Genomic DNA, 19,847 nt, shown 5'->3' on the forward strand with positions numbered 1-19,847 from the left:
TTCTCAGACAACCTTAATGAACCCTTTCCAACCCAGTGCCTGTGAGGCCATCACAGAAGCCCTCTCTGAAAAATATTCTCATTTTTGCATCCCTGGTCAGCCTCACCTGCAGGGCAGAGAAGCCTTCATCGTTTCCCCCTCCTGCGTGTGAGTGCTCCTTGCCACCCAGTGCTCCTCCTGTGGCAGTCACTTGGCCCCGAATAGAGCTCATCCTCCCGGGCTGAGCTCCGGATCCCCACCGCTGTCTGATCTAAAGCTTTAGTAGCAAGGGACTGGCCGGACAAACCCTGGGGCCGTGGTCTGGCTCTGCCCCTTGCAAAGCGCCACAGCAGCCTCTGTGGGCTGCAGAGGTTTTCTCCAGACCCTGGCTCTTGTTGCTAGAACATTCCACTGAGACATCCCTTCCAGGACAGGGATGTGGGCGTGTGTCAGCCTGTGTTTCCACACGTCTTTGTATTGTGTCTCGTCTCAGAGTAAAACGTGATTTGATCTTGTGAGTAGAAGTGGAAATTTTAAGCTGTAATTGGAGTTGGGGATTTTCAAAAATAGAAAGAGATAAGAGAGAGGCCGAGTTTGGGCTGTCAGAAACCGTCCTCAGCTGGTCTTTTCCACAAGGAACTCTCTCGCGTCCAGTCTCCTCCCTTCAGCTACACGATGATACTTGAAACAAGCACCAGGTTGGTTTTAATTCTTTTAACAGAAGCCTCTTTCTCCCTGCTCCTTATCTACATATCTCTTCAGTAGGAAAAAAGATTTTAAGAAATTTCAATCCCTTTAGCATTTGGTAAATTTATGTAAATAATGGCTTACATATGCTTCAAAGCCTCTCACACGCCTCCCTCTCTTCTTCCACCCAAAAGCCCTGTTAGGAAGGCAAGATGGTTTGGCAAATAATAATTTGTCTTCACTTTATAGATGAAGAAACAGTTCCTCAGCGTGTGCTGGTTTGCTTAAGGTGACGTCAATTCTAGATAGCAGCATCAGAATGAGAACCCAGGTCTTCTGTCCCCTCCTCGAGGACCCCTTCCTTCTCCCCCACCCCGCCCCTCCAGCCTACCTTAGAGGCTCCGTCGTCACCCTCCAGTGCCTGTCCTCTGCCTTCCCTAGACTGTGAGGCCGTATCCATCTTTGCACCCGCCACAATTCCTAAACCATAAGAGGTGCTCAGTAAAGCTGGTTCACCAAGTGAGTGACTGATCTCTCTAGCTTTCTGAGTGCCCATTCACAGTGTAGTTTTAGTTACGTGAATGGGTGGAGGAAGGAGAGGTGTACCGCACAGGTGATCGATGGCCATTGGCTGGTGCATTCAGCCTCTGTCATTGCTACCAATGGACTTGTGGGGGGGTGGGGGGGAGACAGGGTCCAGGCCATGGGCCTGCCAGTGACTCCTCCAGCTGCCTGCTTAAGCCGACCTGTGGGCCTAGCCTTGAAGACCAGCCAACTGGAGCTCACGGGCCAGCACCTGTGGTGGCTTTGGGTATCTTTACCGGAAGTCCTTCCGTCCCTGAGCCTGTAGGAGGAGAGGCCATTTTTCTCAACTGTAACTGACCCATCCGCTTTGCTACCAGCCATCGACATAGTACCCTCAGAGCGAGTTAACAGCCAGCCTCTTGAGCCGACGCTGATGAACACCTGCTGCCCAGCAGGCCGTGGGCTGGGGCTCAGTGCTGCGCAAGTGGAGCAGATACTGACCCCCAGTGTCACTCAGATTTGCGTCCTGGCTTTAAGGGTCACGTTTAAAGTCTCGTGCAGCCTCTTTTTAAGGACATGGCTTCACACAGCACTGAGCCCCAAACATCCCTCATTACCCACCTGGTCTCCATGACTCTAAGCAGACACCACATATGAACTGTGATAGGAGTAATAGAAGGGCAGAAGCCCTTGGAACATACAGGGACGGTGCACCAGAGCCGACGCACCCTGGAGGCGGAGCCCCTGGGTGGCTTCTGGGGAAGGCTGTGGCCCAGGCAAGCAACCAGCATTTTCCCAGGCAAGCAACCAGCATTTTATTTTGCATTTCAATTTCCAAATATTGAGGAGAGATTTGAAACACCAGGATTGCGGTGTGGGGGTCCCCAGACCACCCGCAGATTCAGTAATTCACTAGAAGGACTTGGAACTTAGCAAAGCTATTATATTCATGATTACTGTTTCGTGTAGCAAATGGAGACAGGTTAAACTCAGCAGTGGGAACAGGTGCATAGAGAGTTCCAGGCACAAGCTTCTAGTTGACCTCTTTCAGTGGGATTATACACACGGCACTCATTTCTCCCAGCAGGATGTATAACAACGTGTACAGAGCATTTCAGAACAGGAAGCCCACCCAAGCCTTGGTGTCTGGGCTTTTTGTTGGGGGTCAGTCACCTAGATGTGGCTGACCACCCCCCCCCCCCATGGTCTCCATGCCCCTCCGAAGGTCAGGTTGAGTTGGTACCACATGACCCAAGGCCCTCATCATAATAAGTCACACTATTAGCATAGACTGTCTGGTATATCTCAAATCTCCCAGGTAAACAGAGACACTCTTCTAGGCAGGGCATTCTGAGGGCTTAGGAGTTACTGCCCAGAAGCTGGGCAAGGGCCAAACATATCTCTGGGCAAGAGTAATTCTCTGCTGCACAAGCATTGACATAAGGACTTAGTGAAGCTGTAAAGACCCAAACGCTCAACAAGCCAAGGCAAAATGAGGACTTTGTCAGACTCACAGAAGAAGTTCAGTCTCCGAACTTCCGCAACCATGTCAGAATTCAAGTCACAAGGATGTCTTTGAGGTTGTGTCCGTGGGGAGGTATTGGTGTGGATGGCCATGCGTGGGCACGTGGTGCGTGTGCACACTCAGAGACGCACAGTGACAGAGCCTGAGTGGTGCCTGGAGAGCAGTGGCAGCTGGGCAGGTGCTGTGTCGACTGTGGAAGGAGCATCTGTGTGCGGCCCAGAGGTAGAAGCAATGCATTGAAAATGAGCATTTCTTTCCACATGGGCCCCTTGCCTTCCGAGGTACCTTGTCACTGTCAGGATGAGTCACACGTGGAAGCTGAGGGCCAAATGAAGTCTGTGAACATAAAAACAGGCACCTGGCAAGTCCGAGCTTAAAATAAGGAGACAGCCTCATCTGGGAGAGAGATTGAACTAGGAAATGAAATGGCGACAAGGAGAAGTAGAGGTTCCTGCCTGTGCCGGCAGGTGGTAGGTGTGGAGGATTGGAGATGTGGTCCCGCCTGATTTCCCCGACCTGCTGGCTCTCCCAGGCTGCTTGGTTTCCATTTGGCTGTGGAGTCTCCATGTTCACATCTCCTTTACACTGCCCCCAGCTTCCCCTCCCGCAAGCCAGGTACAGGGTGTTCACCCAGAGCAGGGAAGGCTTTAAAAATATATGCAGCACCTTGACAGCCCCCAGGAGCTGGTGCCTCTGTCTTGCATATTTTGAGAATGTTTCCTGGGTGACTTTGATGCCTATAGACATGGGAGCCTGAGGGATACAGCAAGTGAGGAAGCCGGAAAGGGAGATACAGGCCTGGTTTTGATGGTCTCGAATGCCAGGCTAAGGAGTTGGAACCTTATCTTGCAGGCAGTTCAGGTTTTTAGCTGTTGAGCGCACAGTGAGATTTTCACATCGTAATGACAGTTTCGGCGGCCGCCGAAGGGAAGAGAGTGGGATAAGGTAGGAGTCCACTGCGGTACGCCAGGTGTGAGGGGGAAAAATGGAGGCAGGACACACTCAGACGAGCAGTTTCAGAGTTAGATTCGACGGGTGATGGGCAGAGGCGAAGTTTTCTGCTTTGTGCTAGGGAGACGAAGGGATACGTGATGGTTCTGTTAGCAGAAATAGGCAACCGAGGGAAAGGAGCATGTTTGGGGACAAGATGATGAAGCCATCACTGAAAGCCCACAGGTCATCCACGGAGGTGGCCAGTGGCATACCGGATCTGAGTCTGGAAGGAAGGGGGTGAGTCAGGACTGGAGGCACCGATCTGTGACCATCACAAGTGACGCCTGAAGTTAGGAATGTCGAGAGATGCTATTCGTAAACGTAGGCATAGAATGAAGGTATTTGGAAATTCCAAAGTGCTTTTCCTGTGGGTGTGTGGCTTCTTTTCATGGGACTGCAGGTAGAGGTCACCTTCCGGGCTGGCTGTGGCCTCTGCCTCCTGAGACCCCACTGATGGTGAAGGACTTTTAGAGCCCCCTTCTTCCTGCTTTCCCCCTTCTTCGTTTGCATCCCTCTCCAGCCGGCCCCTGCCGTGTCCCCACCATGCTCCGAAGGCCACTGTGGCTGAGAAGGACTCCAGGAGTCAGAGAAAGGCTCCTGGCGTTTTAGGCAATGGAAACAGAGAGGTCGCGGTACCCCATTTTCTAGATGAGAAAATTAAGATCCAGAGCTGGCAGTGCTTAGTCAAGGCCACAAAACCAGCCTGGCGTTACCAGGGTGAGGCTCTGCCAAGCTCACTGATTCCCAGCCCGGCTCCTTGGCACCACAGGCTGAGCCCGGAGTCTGCTGTCTTCCAGGACTACACGCGGGTGGTGTGCCCCGTGATTGACATCATCAGCTTGGACAACTTCAACTACATCGAGTCCGCCGCGGAGCTCAGGGGCGGTGAGTAGGGCCAGCACCCCTCCCCAGCAAGGACTCGCTGCTCCTCCTGGTTGTTGCATTCAAGGGGGAAAGTGGGGGAAGCGTCTGCTGGTGGTTTTGTCTGGAGCGTCCAGCCCTGAGTCCTATAATGCTGGTGGCTCCATTGTGGCCTTACCACTGAGGCCACGAATGGAACAGCCAGGGGAGTATGTAGGATGATGCCTCCAGCCCCCAGAGCCCTGGCTCTGATATGGGCTTGCTCTGGGACCTGAGAACAGGAGGGAGGCAAGGACCCCCCAGCTAGGCAGGGCCTGACTTGTTCTGTCACCTCAGCACTGGTCGCCACGCTCTCTCTGACGCCCACCAAGGTTCTGCTCAGGGCCTAGTGCTGGTTCCCCAAAACTGATTTGAGGTAGCTCAGCCCCTTACAAAAACCTGCTGGCGCCTCCCCAATGCTCCTGGCCAAGGGCCACGCCTGTAACTACCCATCCTGTCCCCCTTAGACTCTGTCACAAGTGACTCTATCGTCTGCCCTTTATCCTCTCACTGCCCAGCAGAGAAGGCTCAGAGAGGCAGTAGGAGGTAGAGAAAGAGAAGCTGTGGGAGGGACATCTGGCGGCCTTCTTGCTGACCAGCCTGGGACCAGCTTCCCCGGATGCGTTCATGAGCTTCCAGAAAAGGGACGCATTGCGCAGGCTCTGCGGGGGCACGTGAGAGACCAAATCAAGTGACTCAGTGCTGTGTTCCAGGGTTTGATTGGAGCCTCCACTTCCAGTGGGAGCAGCTCTCCCCAGAGCAGAAGGCTCGGCGCCTGGACCCCACCGAGCCCATCAGGTAAGTCAGGGCAGGGGTGGCTGGGCAGATCTGTCACCACTCGGTCCTTCCCGCTGCCGCAGAGTGTAGGAGGCATTTCACATTGGACACTCAGGACTGGGCAGAGACCAGGAGAACCCTTGCCAGTCCAGCCCCCCTCTCCCCTTACGTCAGGAGTTTCTGTCTTCAAGGAGACATCTCCTGAGGGGACAGGGGCCTGGTAAAGCCTGTGCTGAGGAGCTGCCCGGTGTCACCCTTCCCACACATGCGCCTCGTACTTACACTTCCCGCGAAACGTTGGGAAGTTGGGACCAGATGGTCCTGTTTGAGCCTCTGACTGGGGAAAAGATGGTTCCTTAGGGCCAGAGCTGAGGTACCAGGCAGGATTCAGCCCAGGAAAGGTCAGGTCAGCAGTGCTGTAAGCAGAGGCTGATCTCAAGGCCTGGCCACTGCTGCTTGTTAACAAACACGTCTGGGGCGCCTGGGTGGCTCAATCAGCTAGACATCTGACTCTGGCTCAGGTCACGATCTCACAGTTCATGAGTTCTAGCCCCGCATCGGGCTCTGTGCTGTCAGTGCAGAACCCGCTTTGATTCTTTGTCTCCCTCACTCTCTGCCCCTCCCCAACTTGCGTGCATGCACTCTTTCTCTCCCTGAAAATAAAATATATACAAACAAACAAACACACATCTGCTGTGTCCTGTCTGAGAATGAGATGGTGGCATCAACTCCAGGCTCTTTTGCGGGCGTTCTCTCCTCAGGCCCTTGCTATGATTCGCTGCACATGGTGGCAGGATGGCCGCCTGGGGCCCAGGACCTGTCGCGGGGCCAGGGGTAGAACAGAGCATGGTGTTCACCCAGCGGGGAGCCTGTGTCCTGAGCACTGAGAACGTATGGTGTGGATGTTCCTACCTAAGGCTGGTGCACGTGTCCCAGACCTGTTGGGGAATCTCCAAGCTGACAGCTGTCTGCTTCAGGTGGGGTGTCAGGAGGATAAAAGTGCTTGGAGAAATACAGACAAGACCACTAGGATGCAGTTTCTCTGGCCGGTAACTTAGGGATGCCCCACATTCTTCATGGGCATCTCCGTATCTCTGGACCTGCCATAGAGTAAACGTTTGCTCACTTGCACTGAATTAACTTAAGAACATAACTCAGATTGTGAACCAAGGAGCTATGAAGAGCCAAATGGGGACACTCCAGAGAGACGTGTGTGTTCAGGAGAGCTCTACCAGGGACCTCTGTCTCACCTACCTGCTGGCCTCTCCTCCCTCCTCCTCCAGCTGTCATAATCTGGAGTGATGCCAAGAGGGAGATTGGAGCCAGATGGCATGCTGGCTAATGCCTTTTCTTTCTTTCTCTTTCTTTCTTTCTTTCTTTCTTTCTTTCTTTCTTTCTTTCTTCTTTCTTTTCTTTTTTCTTTCTTTCTTTCTTTCTTTCTTTCTTTCTTTCTTTCTTTCTTTCTTTCTTTTCTTTTTCCTTCCTTCCTTCCTTCCTTCCTTCCTTCCTTCCTTCCTTCCTTCAATGTTTATTTATTTATTTATTTTGAGAGAGAGTACACATGTGAGCTGGGGAGGGGCAGAGAGAGAGGGAGAGAGACCATCCCAAGCAGGCTCCACACTGTCAGTGCAGAGGCCAATGAGGGGCTCGATCCCCTGAACCATCAGATCGTGACCTGAGTGGAGATCGAAGAGTCGGACGCTTCACCAACTGAGCCATCCCAGCACCCCCTGCCCTTTATTTCTAAAGGGAGAGTAGAACCTTCTTCCCACACTGAGAGCTCCATGCAGCACACATCAGCTTCTCAGCTACCCAACAGTGGCAGCACATGATATGGTGGTGGACCACATCAAGGACAAAGGGGGCGGTGGTGCAGCCACCTCCTGGTATTACCCTTCTCTGTCCCAGTGGTGGCCTTCTGAGGGTGGGCTCTTTTCTTGTGGGAATATCCCTGCTCCCAGAATGAGTGTTTCCCAGCATTAGGTCAGTTTGCAGGAAATAGCAGGGGGGCGTGGCTTTGGGAGACCTGGTTTCTGGACCTCCTCTCCATCAACTAACTGACGTGGGTGAAAACTGCCTTCACCCTCTGGACACGCTGGATGAGGGGCCAGGTCCCTGAGGGCTTGCCCACCTCTCCCAGCCACCGATCCTTATAGACACACGTCCCTAAACTTGCTGGCTTATTTGGTTGGACTCTGCTATCCTTGTCTGCCTTCCTCTGCAACCTTTTCCTTTCCAAGTGGCTTCTCTGGCATCTCTCTCAGGCACCAGAGGCAGGGGAAGGTGGGGTGGGATCCCACGGGAAAAAACAAAGATGAGGGTGTATTAGTTTGTTGGGGTTCCTGCAGCAAAGTACCACACACAGAGTGGCTTATCGACAGAAATGTATTGTCTTGCAGGTCTGGAGGCTTGAAGTCAAAAATCAAAGTGTCGACAGGGTCGATTCCTTCTGAGGCCAATGCTGGCCTCTCTCCTTGGCTTTCATGGGGCTCTCCTCTCCGTGTCTCTTCACATTATATGCTCTCTAGGCACGTCTGTCTCTCTGGCTCTGTGTTTCCTTTTTTTAAGGACACTAGTCACATGGGTTTGGGGTTCACTGTAATGTCCTCATTTTAACTTCTATAGAGACTCGCTCCTTAAATAAGGTCACATTCTGAGGTACTGGGGGTTAGGACCCCAACATAGGTGACATAACCCATGATAGAGGGGTAAAGAGGGAAGAAAAGGAGAACACAATCTCAAAAAATGGATGTGCAATTTTTAAAAAATATTTATTTATTTTTGAGAAACAGAGTGCAAGTGGTGGGAGAGCAGGGGGAGAAAAGGAGGAAGACACAGAATCCAAAGCAGGTGCCAGGCTCTGAGCTGTCAGCACAGAACCCGACGCGGGGCTCGAACTCACAAACTGGGAGATCATGACCTGAGCCAGAGTCAGACACTTAACTGACAGAGCCAACCAGGCGCCCTAGGATGTGCTGTTAACAGGTGCTGCCTCAGTCTTCCTTCCCTGCCTGGTCAGTGGCCCGCTGCCCGGGTTCCCAGTAATGGAACCCCCCAAGAGAGCCACGCTGGGCAGGGCCTGTGGGAGAGGCCAGTGAAGGATCCCCAGGCCCTCAGAGCAGCAGTGTTCTGAGCAAATCCTAGCTCCCCCAACGGAAGGCATGCTGATGAGTAAATTAGCCTGTCTGTGAGGCCGGGAGATTTAAAATCAAAAGAAAAAACTCCAGAGCATGTTCTTGTTTTAGGTAATAATGCATTGGCCCTGTGAAGAGGAAGAGAAATGGGGAGAAAATTGTATTGAGCTCTGCACTGCCAGGGCAGATGAATGTGACGGCGGTCTCTCTCTCGTAACTCCCTCCCTTCCTTCCAAATGCATAGGACTCCGATCATTGCTGGAGGGCTCTTCGTGATGGACAAATCCTGGTTCGAATACCTGGGGAAATATGATACAGACATGGACATCTGGGGTGGAGAGAACTTCGGTGAGTCACTGTCTCTGCGTCCTGGGGCCGGGTGGCATCTCTGTGTCCTGGAACCACGTGTACCTGGGGTGAGGGCCTGGGAGGGGCCAGTAAGTCACTCCTTGGGAGCAAGGCCAGTGGGGGCACCGGAGGAGTGGTTGCCGGGAGGGTGGAGGTAACAAGGCATTTCTCTGTGGGGCCACACGGACGCTGAGCACCAGGAAAGCCTTCCTGGGGAAGACCGTTAGGGGCAAGTTGAAATGCAAAAGCCAGGAAGACTAAGGAGGAATACCAAGCCGGAGGCTTGAGCCGGGAGCTCTGAACTGGGGGTCTTGGAAGGGGCCCGGGGATGGAGAGGGCTGACAGTGACCCCGTGACTTGGGTAACATCTGTTGGCTGCTCTGTGCACACAGCACTCAGCACCAGGGTAATGAAGAGGGTCTGGGGTCGTCGCCACAGAAGCCCAGGAGCATCTGGCCCTTGTCTTTTAGTGAGAGAGAAAGGGGTGTGGGTGGAAGGGGTGCAAAACTGTGCAAGCGTGTCTGGCTGCAGTGGTGTGGGCCTGCATTCTGCAGCTACGGGAGAAAGAGCAGTCCGGGACCTGCTCGTGTAGCTCGTAGCACTGAGTGAGCCCGGAGCTGCCTCACGTAGTAGAAGTGCGACACCAAGGTGCTCCTTGCGGTTATTGTGAAACTCCACAGAGTCGGGTCTGTAAAACTCCCAGAGCCATCTGCACACAATGCCAGCAGGTGTTGTGTTGGTTTCCAAGATCCAGGAAGTGACCAGAATATGGGCTGGGATTCGATTTTGTTCTGTTCCCAGCTGTCTCTAGTGCTTATGGTAGTGGCCACCTTGAAGGTGACTTTGGTAACTACTTGTTGAGGAAGACACTGGAGAAAGAGAGGAAGAGGCCAGAGTGTCACCGGGGAGCGTTGGGCACAGGCTCACGGAGCAGTGACATGGCCTGAGAATGACCCATGGGGCTCGTCTGGGCATTTAGCAGTAATCTCATGCATTGTCCTCTGCCAGTGTTTTTTCCTGTCCCTGCCTCCAGAGTGTTTTATGGCTTTCTTCCTCAGTCACTAAGAGTTATTTTCCAGGAATTTATGGCTGCTGGCCTGACCCACAGCATCTGTTCTCCCAAACTGGGCAGTGTAGAGAAACCCATCAAAAGTATACATCTCTTGCCATCAGGGGCCAGATTGTAAGCTTAACAAACGAGCAGAAAACCCCAATCCCACGAACCAAACTGCCTCCCCTTCCTGGCACCCGTCCCCTGGAACAGCCTGGGGAAATAAATCGGATATGGGTTTGAGATCAGCTGTGCCTGCACGGGCCCAGAAGAGCTCAGAACCTGGTAGACCCTTGTCGATCCCAATGGGGATGAGATTTCTGTCTTTCTGGGCAGCCCAGAGCCCAGGACATCGTGCTGCTCAAGGTGTCTCTCATGATCCTCTCATGTGCTCCGGCCTTTCCTGCTACAATCAAACGAATCCTTTCTATAGCACTTTGACAGACATCCTGTCTCTGCTCAGGTGCTGTTTATGACAACACATTCACTGCTTCACAGTTCAGCACATGCTCTTGTTGTGAATTTTTGTGTTAAACTGTTAGAAAATTCTCCTTGGTGGTAACCCATCTCCCTCTAGCCTCTGTCTGTTGGGACTTGTTCTGCCCCCTTGAACCCTACAAAGTGAGTGTGAGCCTTCCTCCACGTGGCAGTCGCTTTGGGATTCAGGCAGCACGTTATTTTTAATGATGGCACATTCTGGCCCAACCTTCCAGTACCTTCTGTTTATAGCAATGTTGACACACATCTGCCCACATTAAGTGGCAATCTCAGCTAGCTGCTTCCGGTCGTGGGACATTAACAAGTGCTGATTCCACTGGGGAAGTAGGGAGGAGCTTCTGCAGAGGTGTGGGAGAGGCATTTTCTGATCCAACACAAATTTTTTTTTTTTAATTTTACAATCCACAAAAAAGCACTACAGACAGCTATCCCAGGAAACACGGCTTTCTCCCATCCCAGCATCCCGTTATGTTATAGCCGGCTCTCAGCACTTTGAAAGCCATTTCTGGATTTTTTTTTTTATTTTTTTTTAAGCATTTTATATGCCAGAGGATGCAGGGCTTCTCCAACGGTGCGTATGTCACATGGAGCACCCCAACTCTGCATGCGAACATAGGTAGGCACCCGAGTGGGCACTTGGAAGAGCCCATCAGGATGGGGATGACGATCGGGGGTTTAGTGGGGTCGGGGAGCTCTCTAAGCTTCAGGGATGGTGCTGAGGGAAGGAATTCTGGCTCCAGGGTGTGGCAGGGGGGCCTCCCCGCAGCCCAGCTCACCAAGTCCCGGGATCCGCACCCGAAGCATCATCGTTCACATCCACCCCTCTCTCCAGCCCCAGGACTATTCTGTTCCCCTCAAAGCCAGCCTCCCACTGGGCCAGAGAGCACTGAAATGCAGGTCTCTCCCACTTCCCAGGCGTGGCGGCCACCGTGGGTGCTTCTTGTCCTAAGGACGAGGCCCACACCCCTCAGCTGAGTCCCTCCTGGTGTGTGCCCACCTCTCCAGCCATCAGTCCGGAGGCACAGCCCCAACATGCCCGGCCCTCTGCAACCACCTGGCCTCCCTCCTCCACCGAGTGTGGACTCCACTGCACAACACAGCTCCAGGGCGGCCTCACCCAGGACTAGCACACCTTCCCCGCCCGCTCTCCCGCCCACCCCACTCACTCTGGGCCCCTCCGCACCCAGTTCTCCTCTCTACGAGGCCTGGGCCCTCTCTGTATTTGCGTTCATTCACCTGTGCCTGCCGCCTGCCTGCCGCTAAACCCGGGACGAGGCGAGAATATGCCTCCAACCTCTAGTCCTAGAGGCCTAGAACACTGGAAAGTGCTGGCTACCAGTGTTCCAAACCAAGGGACTGGGAGCTGGTGAGTAGAGTCTTCTCCAGAGCCCCCAGCATGGAACGTGATGTTCGCACACCTGGATTTGGGCCTTGGGAGGCCCTCAGCAGGGGGCCCAGCCAAACCCACACACCAGGTTTGTGTGGCCTTTGTTATGGCAGCAAAAGTGACGATTACCCTCCCCTGCCCCAGGGCAGCTTGCTGTAAGTAGATAAAGCTAATGCCCCTGCTACCCCTTCAGACTCAGGGGTGGGGGGTGGACAGCACCTGCTAAAGGAGCATGTATCTGACCTGCTGGACTAGTTTCTCCCTGGAACCTTCTCTTTCTGCCTCTCCCTCTTCATGCTGGATGGCTCAAGGTGACGGAGATGGCCTCATCTGAGAAGAGCATCCACGTCTGATGAAAAGTCCTCTCCCCACAGACAGGGAACTAAACTAAAGCAGGTCACAGCTCAGTTCCTTCTCTGGGCCGTTGGGCCGAAGCTCCATGCCCCGATGAAGTCCCCCAGGACCATCCTTTCCCACTGCCCCTGGACTTCCCCACGTCTACCCTGGGCCCAGCAGAGACGACACACATGGCTTGTTTTCATAGGGATTATGGAAAGATAAGTGTGCCACCTTGGCATTTGCAGGCTTATGGCTCTGCGTGACCATGGTGGGCCTGTGGCTAGTGCCTGTTCAGAAGCTAGGGGCCTGGATGCAGCGAGATGGCCCCAGATGGTATGAGGTGTGGTTTTGTAGACCAGAAAATGATCTCTACTCAAGTCCATGCATTCATTAAAAACTAATGACAGAGTTTCCAGGCCCAGAAGGTCCTGAGAACTTAAAGATCATTAAAAGGAGCCGGGTCTCTATGGCCACATTTGTATGCGTGGACTTGTGGAGAACAGTAGCCAGGTAAGTGCCCACCACAGCTCACTCCACTCCCCTTGTCCTGAGTAGGTTCCCCTTGGCCAAAGGCAGAATGGGTCCTCCTGCTGTGTGTACAATGCGTGTCTGTATACGATATGTGCAGCTCCATGTAAAACAGGATCATTGAAGTCGGCGGAGCCTGTGTCTAAAGCGCCCTCCACCTGTGTTTAGAAACCCGACTATGAAATGAAATTGGAGCCTTGACGGGTCTGGCTGAGCAGTGGTGTTCGGATGGCTGTGGTTTGTTGTCTGGGGAGAAAGCGTCCCCTTTCCCATCCAGCCAGTCATGGGCTTGTCAGGCAGAGGTGGGTCTGGGGGAGGGCAGGGGTGCCATGGGGACCTGGTAAGACCTGGTAAGTGGGTTGATGAGACAGAAGAAAAGAGGTGAGAATGGAGGGTGGGGAGGGCAGCTTTCCGTCAAGCATGAGTCTGATGCCTAAAGAAAATAAGATACCAGCGCCGTCCCCTCCCCACCCCCCCCCCCCATGAGGGTGGAATAATGACACGTCTCCCTCCCTGGAATTCAGAGTATATTAGGGCCTGCATGACATTCATCACCGTGGAGATGGTGCCGGCGCTGACTCAGCGAGAACCCCCTACAGATTCCCTACAGCATCTCTTTGCTCGGCCTCCCCACTTAAGAAAGTGATGACTCTGCAGGAGCAGGAGCCGCAGACGTGGAAAGTAGAGGGTCTAGGCGGTGCCTGGAGGGCCCGCTGCCCCACGCCTCTGTCCACAGCACTTCTGACGCACGAGCCCCCGCTGCGTGGGGCCTCTGGGTTCCGAGACTTTCCCAGGTGTCAGCACGTATCTGTGTGGACGGTTATCCTGATGTCAGTGGTGTAGACAAGGACAGGGCGACTCCATGTCCTGGGTGCTAAATATCCCACACAATACACCTGTGAAACATCACACCAATCTGCACCCCCCAGGCTGCCCGACTCTGGGGGCAGTACCGCAGTGCAGGTCAGGCCCCGTGTCTCCCTTCACCCCAGTTGTAACACTCAAGATTCCAGAGCAGAGAAGCTGTTAGCGCATCCTGGGCCTCAGGCACTACGGGCAGCATCAGCCGGACCAAAGGGGCGCAAAGACGGGCATTTGTCACGATTGGATGAGTGAGTGGAGGAAATGCAGTGTAGTGGCTGGTCATAGGTGAGCCTCTCCTGTTGGCCGATAAAAGCCTTGAAGCCAGCGTCTTTGCACCCACCACACCTGCGTTGGCCGACGGCTGCTGCTGAGTGCTGAGGGCAGGTGGAGGCAGGGTGAGAGCGGAGTTCAGGAGTGGGGAGATGTGCTTCAGTCCCCAGGAACCCGCTGGCAGGTGTCAGGTCAGAACCACTTCTGCATCATAAAATAAGGACATCCGTGACCAGGAGCAGGGTTGTTAGGATGACTAATAAGCTACCACCTGAGGGAGGACAGAACAAAGCACAGCCCAGGGGTAGATGAAGAGGTCATTTTCCTCCCATGGCTCACGTTTGCAGAATTGAGATGTGTGGTGATTTTAGGCTAAAGCAGCAGCCACAGGAAAAGGAGGAGGAGGAGGAGGGATGGTTTAACAGGTGGAGGAGAGGAGACAGGCTGTGGCAGGCTGTGGAAGGTGAGGACCGGGTAGGAGATGAAACGCATCTGCTGGTGTCCAGCACTCCCTGGCAAAGGGTCAGACAGCCTTGGAAGTTGGCACAGGAGCCAGGAGCAAGCTAGGGCTGGCGGGATGGAGGGGAGTCCTCAGCATCACGTGAACCATGGGGCCAGCTGAGGAAGCAGTGTCAGGAAGACACCGAAGAGACAGAGCCTCAGGGTGGAAGAATGCCAGAAGACCAGAAAGAAGGTGGAGAAGAACCAGGGTCCGATGACTGCTTTCCGAGGTGGGGGGCCTGTGCATGCCGACGGGGGGACAAAGATGGAGAGAGAAACAAGATCCTGGGCATGGGAAGCACAGAGGCAGAAACAGGTTGCAGGGGTCCGGGGGGGGGGGGGCGCGAGGGATGGAACTAAGGCAAAGTTTGGAGTGATTCGCTTTGCAAATGAGGAGGGACATATGTCTTATTTGAATACATGGAAAGGAAGAGACCACAGCCAAAACGTATGCGTATTTTTGGAGGAGGGCTGGCACAAAATTTGTAGGTTATATCTAGTAAACCAGATCTCCGTCTCTAGTTTTGCAAGATGAGAGGGTTTTCCTTTTTGGGAACTGGAGCAGACCGTATTTTGAGATGCTGGAGAGGAAACGAGGGGAGCACAGTAGACTTTTGGAACATACTGTTAAGACGTCCTGAGGCCAGAGTCACACGTGTGCTAACAGTTCCAGGGCCCGGCCCCTGCAGCCCCTCGGTGCGCTCACTGCAGGGTGGGGAGGCGGGTGTTGGCAGTCAGCTGAGCTCACTCATTGCTCGTGTCCCCCCATCCCACAAACACCAGGCTGGGGCATGTGATCCCACTGTGCTCCAGCCAAACATCAGATTGCTGCGTATCGAGGACCTTGATGGAAAGTCAAAACCCCAAAGTGTTAGTTCCACAAATTTTAAGTGGCTGCTGTGGCAGAAGAAGGAAGCTGGAAGCAGGTAGGGAGGGCAGTGCTAATGGGGTCCATGTTTCAGAGACTGGCTTCAGGGGCGTCTGATCACACCCATGGCTGATCTTCCTGTCGTACTAAAGACGTTTCGCTATATTCTCAAAACCTCTGTTTCATTTGATGTGGGTGGCAATCCTGTGGAGTACTTCTGTGATCTTGGTTTGGCATGTGAAGAAACCCAGCCTCAGCGAGGTGAATGAAGCAGGTTCCCCCAGGGATACGGCTGGGGGACTGTCGTGGACTCGGGGCTGCCAACCCCAAAGCCGAGCTCTTCTCATCTTCCTCCCTCATTCCATGTTCTTGCCACCATTTGGAAGTAATCTTGAGAAGCCCTTTCTTCATCTGAGTGTGCGCATTGTCCCCACCCTGTCCCCGAGCTTCCTGGGAATGAGCTGTAGTGCACTGGGACCAGAACCTGGGCAAGCAGAAGGGCCGGTGTGGGGAAGGTGGTGGCAGTGGGCTTGGTATCTAGGGAGCCTTGCCTGCAATTCAAGGGCACAGGGGCAGGAGGCAGTAGGGACAGGTAAAGGGTGGCTGAGGACAGGTGAGTGACCGAGCAGGTGAGGATCACAATGGAGAAATCGTGTCCAGGCACCTGCTTGGAAAGCCGGAATGGGAGAAGACAGAGAGCAGGAAGTGGAGGGGCAGCAGATAAGAAAGAGAGGACCCAGGGTGAAAGAACCCAGGGAGGTAGGGCCCAAGGTACTGGAGGGTGTGGGGCACATATGTGATGGGAAGGCACTAGAATACTCACATCCTCATTCCCCGCTCCTGGACCGCAGTCTGCTTCCACGTGCCCCGCCCCCAAGAGCAGCCACCCATGGGCCTGGTCATGAATACGATTCAGCCTGCCCTCCTCCCACTTGAGCTTGACTGCAGAAGCATGGAGCAGGCGGCAATTCCCAGATGGGAAATTGGCACTTCCCACCAGTGGCCTGGCCAGTGGGGTGCACGGGGGAGCCTACCCTGGGTGTAGGCAATAAGGAGGTGCACTGTCCGTAGAGAAGGTAAAAGCAATCACAAAACTGCCTGACGGTCGTTCAGCAATTCTAAACACTAGCGGTGATGAGATACTCCCCTCCCCCACCTTGGTGTTCCCCTGCTTCCTTCCGGGGCGGGAGCACCAGGCTAGGACACAGCCCCAGGGGAGAAATGCACACCCCGGCCTCATCCCAGCCTCTGCAGACTCTGCTCTACCCGCAGCTTCAGAGCGGGCAGCCAACCAGCAAGAAATGGGTATGTGTGCAAAATCCCCGCCCTAGGGAGCAACCCCAGCAAGTGTAGAGGCTTCCAGCATTCTCTACAGCTGCTCTCAGCTACTGGCCAGACTTCCTCCTCCCGGGCTACGATTCAGGCACCCTTACAGAATGATAGAATTGCAGTCGGGCCATTGGGAGGTGACCGACACCTCGTCCAGGGGTTTCCTGGGAATCCTGCCCCTGTATTTTGCTAGCCTGTGAGAGTGTGAAACTCACTACTTCCATTACAGCCGTTCCTTGGGCCTTGACTGTCGGGAAATTCTCCTATATTCTTGACTGGGGATTCTTTCTTCTTGGTCCTGATTCCAGCCCTCTGTGGTCCTCCATGAGGGGAGGGAACAGGGGCTAATTAAACGTGTGCCTCTCCAAGCCAGCCACTATTTCCATATTCACTCCGGTCATCCTCCCGGCTATGAGTTATTGTCGTCCCCATTTGCAGATGGGGAAACTGAGGTTGCCCAGCCAGCAGAGCACACAGTCTGACTACGAAGCCAGCTCCTCACCCCCAAGCCCTAGGCTAGATGCAGCGGGCCCTGACCACGTCCTTGGTCCTCAGGGCTGTCATCCTGGGTCCCCTCCCCTCCTGAGGACACAGCGCAGTGATGAGGGGGCACGGCTGTCTTACAGAAATCTCCTTCAGAGTGTGGATGTGCGGGGGCAGCCTCGAGATCGTCCCCTGCAGCCGGGTGGGCCACGTCTTCCGGAAGAAGCACCCGTATGTTTTCCCAGATGGAAATGCCAACACATATATAAAGTAAGTGCACATCCCAGGGGCTTCAAGGGGGCAACAGAAAGCCGAGGGCTTTCCCAGTGATGGGTTGTGGCTGTACCATGTTCTCTGGTAAGTTTCCTGAGTGTTCTGGATGCTCTGGAGCCACACATCATTCTCCCTGGGATTCTGCCTAAGCTGGGAAGGTCGGGCTTGCCCACCCAGCTTGAGGACTAGGCCTGGGGCTGTTCCCCACCGCTGACTGCCCAGGGCTCAACAAGGCCCACATGTCCTTGGGCAGCACCATCCTGCAGGGCTCCAGGTATTTGGGGGCATTTGGGCTGGGGGAAGAGGATGCCATTTTGCCTCTGAGTTCTGGAAGATCCACTGCTCCCACTTTCAGGCTGGGTCACCAGGGGAAAGGTCCTTGGAAGGATTTGAGACTGGGGATGCACAAGTGGCTACAGCTCACGTGCCTGCCCCAGGGCCCTGCCAGCACCCAGACGGGGTCCAGGCTGGGGAAGCCCTGCGACCCTGGGCTTCTTGCAGAGGGTGTTTGCACCTCCTGCAGCGGGAAGGGGTAGGGCAGGATGAAGATCCCTGGGCCTCAGTGACCCGGTGCTGCACTTACCTATTCCTGCTCTGTCCCTTTGTACACGCTTCTTCTGTGATTCCTTCTAGAAATAATTCCTGTGTACCCCTCTCCCCGTGTTTATCTTTCCTCCGTCTTCCCGCTTTTTCCCTTATTCTCGTGTCTTGTCATCTGACAGCCTCACTTCTCCATTTATTCTCCTTTTTCCTTTTCTTTTCTGTCATTTAGTCCATTTGGGAGAGGGGGAAGCTAAGTGCCTCTTGGTGCTTTTCTTCATCTGGGTCATCGTTTTCCTCATCGGTGTTTTTCCTTCCTCAGTTTTCACATGTATGAGCAGGTACAGGTCATGTCCTGACATGACGGTCTCAGGGCCGTCATGGGGTTGAGCAGGGGAAGAGTTAACACCTTTTGCAGGAACTTGGTGGACAGGGGTGGGGCGGTGAGAAACCCAGCGGGCACAAAGGGAGAGCTGCCTTGGGCCCTCGGGTTTTCAGGAGGAAAAGGTGAGTGGGGGACACCTGGTGTAGGAAAGCCAGGGGGCTATGATGTGGAAGGGGGCCAGCCTAGGAATGAGGGGGCAGCCCTAGGCTCCAGAACAGGCACTGTCTTTGAGTCTGAGCCCTGGCCAGTGGGTCAGTCAGTGGTGAGAGAAAAGTGGCACAGGTGTTTCCTAAGCGGCATGCAGTTGGCTGATGACCGGCCCAGGGGAACGCGCCAGCAAAGCGCTGGTAACTTGAGTGCACCAAGAATGGACTGCGGGTGCGTGACTCATTCTGGGTCCACCAACTTGGAAGAGTGTAACAGACCCCTATATGGAATGCCTCTGCTGCAGACAGAACCAGAAGTCTGCAGGAGCATCCCCATGTAGTGAGACCCCAAGTTCACTTCCGTGGGCCTTGGCGGGAGTTGCTTCTCTGCTGCACCTGGCATCTGACTGTTTTCTGATGACCTCGGTCTTGCTCTGCGGGCTCTTCCTCGTACCTCTGCCTCCCTGTCTGCTGAATGGTGACATTCTCCGTGTCAGTTTCTCTCGCTTTTTCTGTGCCCTGTGAGGTCAGACTCAGAGCAAACTCTTGGAAAAGACTAGTGTGCTGGCCAAATGTCTGACAGACGGCTTGATTCCTTGATTCTTTATGCCTGCGCCACACTGAGCACACGGGCTCCAGGAAGCCATGTGCGATTGGCTTTCCTGCCGAAAGCTGGGACCCTACCACTTTCCCTGCAGAAAGGGGGAGCCCCTTGATCAGAGGTCCTGAGGGTAGCTGGAGGTCCTGCCTCTCTGCTCTTGGTCACTGGCATGTGTGGGTTCTCCTGGTTCTTTTCTCTTTATTCATTCATTCATTCATTCATTCATTTATTTTTGAGCCACATAAGTTCTATTTCTGGCATAATTTTTCTGGTGTGTACCTTTTGGGGAGGAGTTTGTCCTTCCTACTAATGTCCTGGGTCTTGGGGGAAAGGCCCCTTTGGAGAGCAGGTAGGACTTGGCTGGGCTCAGTGCCCAGGGAAGAATGCTATTCCTGGGTCTTGGGGCCCCCAGCTGGGTAATGTTGTTTACATGTGCATTTTAACCGATATGTGACCCCCACCCCACCTCCCCAGGAACACCAAGAGGACAGCTGAAGTGTGGATGGATGAATACAAGCAGTACTATTATGCTGCCCGGCCATTCGCCCTGGAGAGGCCCTTTGGAAAGTAAGTGTCCTTTCAGGCTGATTCGTGCAGAGGATTGAGACGATCCCCAGCTCCTGACAGCCTGTCCACTTAGCTGGTCACCCGGCCTTTGAGCCACTCCAGGACCCGGGCTGTGGCTGCTCTCCTTTGTGTCCCTTCTTGCTCCTGCCCTGTCCTGGGTGTGCAGGGCTCTTGGTAGCTCTTATGGAATGACTGACAACTTGGACCACCGCCCCAGTGAGTGAGCTGTGTTTCACACAATGGGGCGATATTTATAGCTTTTTACAGAGAAGTAGGATGAGGGACACAACGGCCTTAGTCCCTAGAGGTCAGAGCTCCTCCTCCGAATTCTGAGTCACCCACACACAAA

The 19,847-nt window shown here is 54.1% G+C and overlaps 1 protein-coding gene across 4 annotated transcripts in view; it reads left to right on the forward strand.

The window, feature by feature from the left end:
- Nucleotides 1-19,847, forward strand: part of GALNT14 (polypeptide N-acetylgalactosaminyltransferase 14) — a 208,624-nt gene that overhangs the window by 172,428 nt on the left and 16,349 nt on the right. For all 4 annotated transcript variants that reach the window (XM_019448203.2, XM_019448181.2, XM_019448165.2 and 1 more), the window contains exons 7-11: nt 4,507-4,594; nt 5,323-5,407; nt 8,765-8,868; nt 17,130-17,256; nt 19,406-19,498. In XM_019448203.2, coding sequence (XP_019303748.1) covers nt 4,507-4,594; nt 5,323-5,407; nt 8,765-8,868; nt 17,130-17,256; nt 19,406-19,498 — 497 coding nt within the window. The remainder of the gene's footprint in view (nt 1-4,506; nt 4,595-5,322; nt 5,408-8,764; nt 8,869-17,129; nt 17,257-19,405; nt 19,499-19,847) is intronic.

The sequence above is a fragment of the Panthera pardus genome, unplaced genomic scaffold (genome assembly GCF_024362965.1).
Source record: "Panthera pardus isolate Hobbes unplaced genomic scaffold, ASM2436296v1 HiC_scaffold_26, whole genome shotgun sequence".
Lineage (NCBI taxonomy): Eukaryota > Metazoa > Chordata > Mammalia > Carnivora > Felidae > Panthera > Panthera pardus.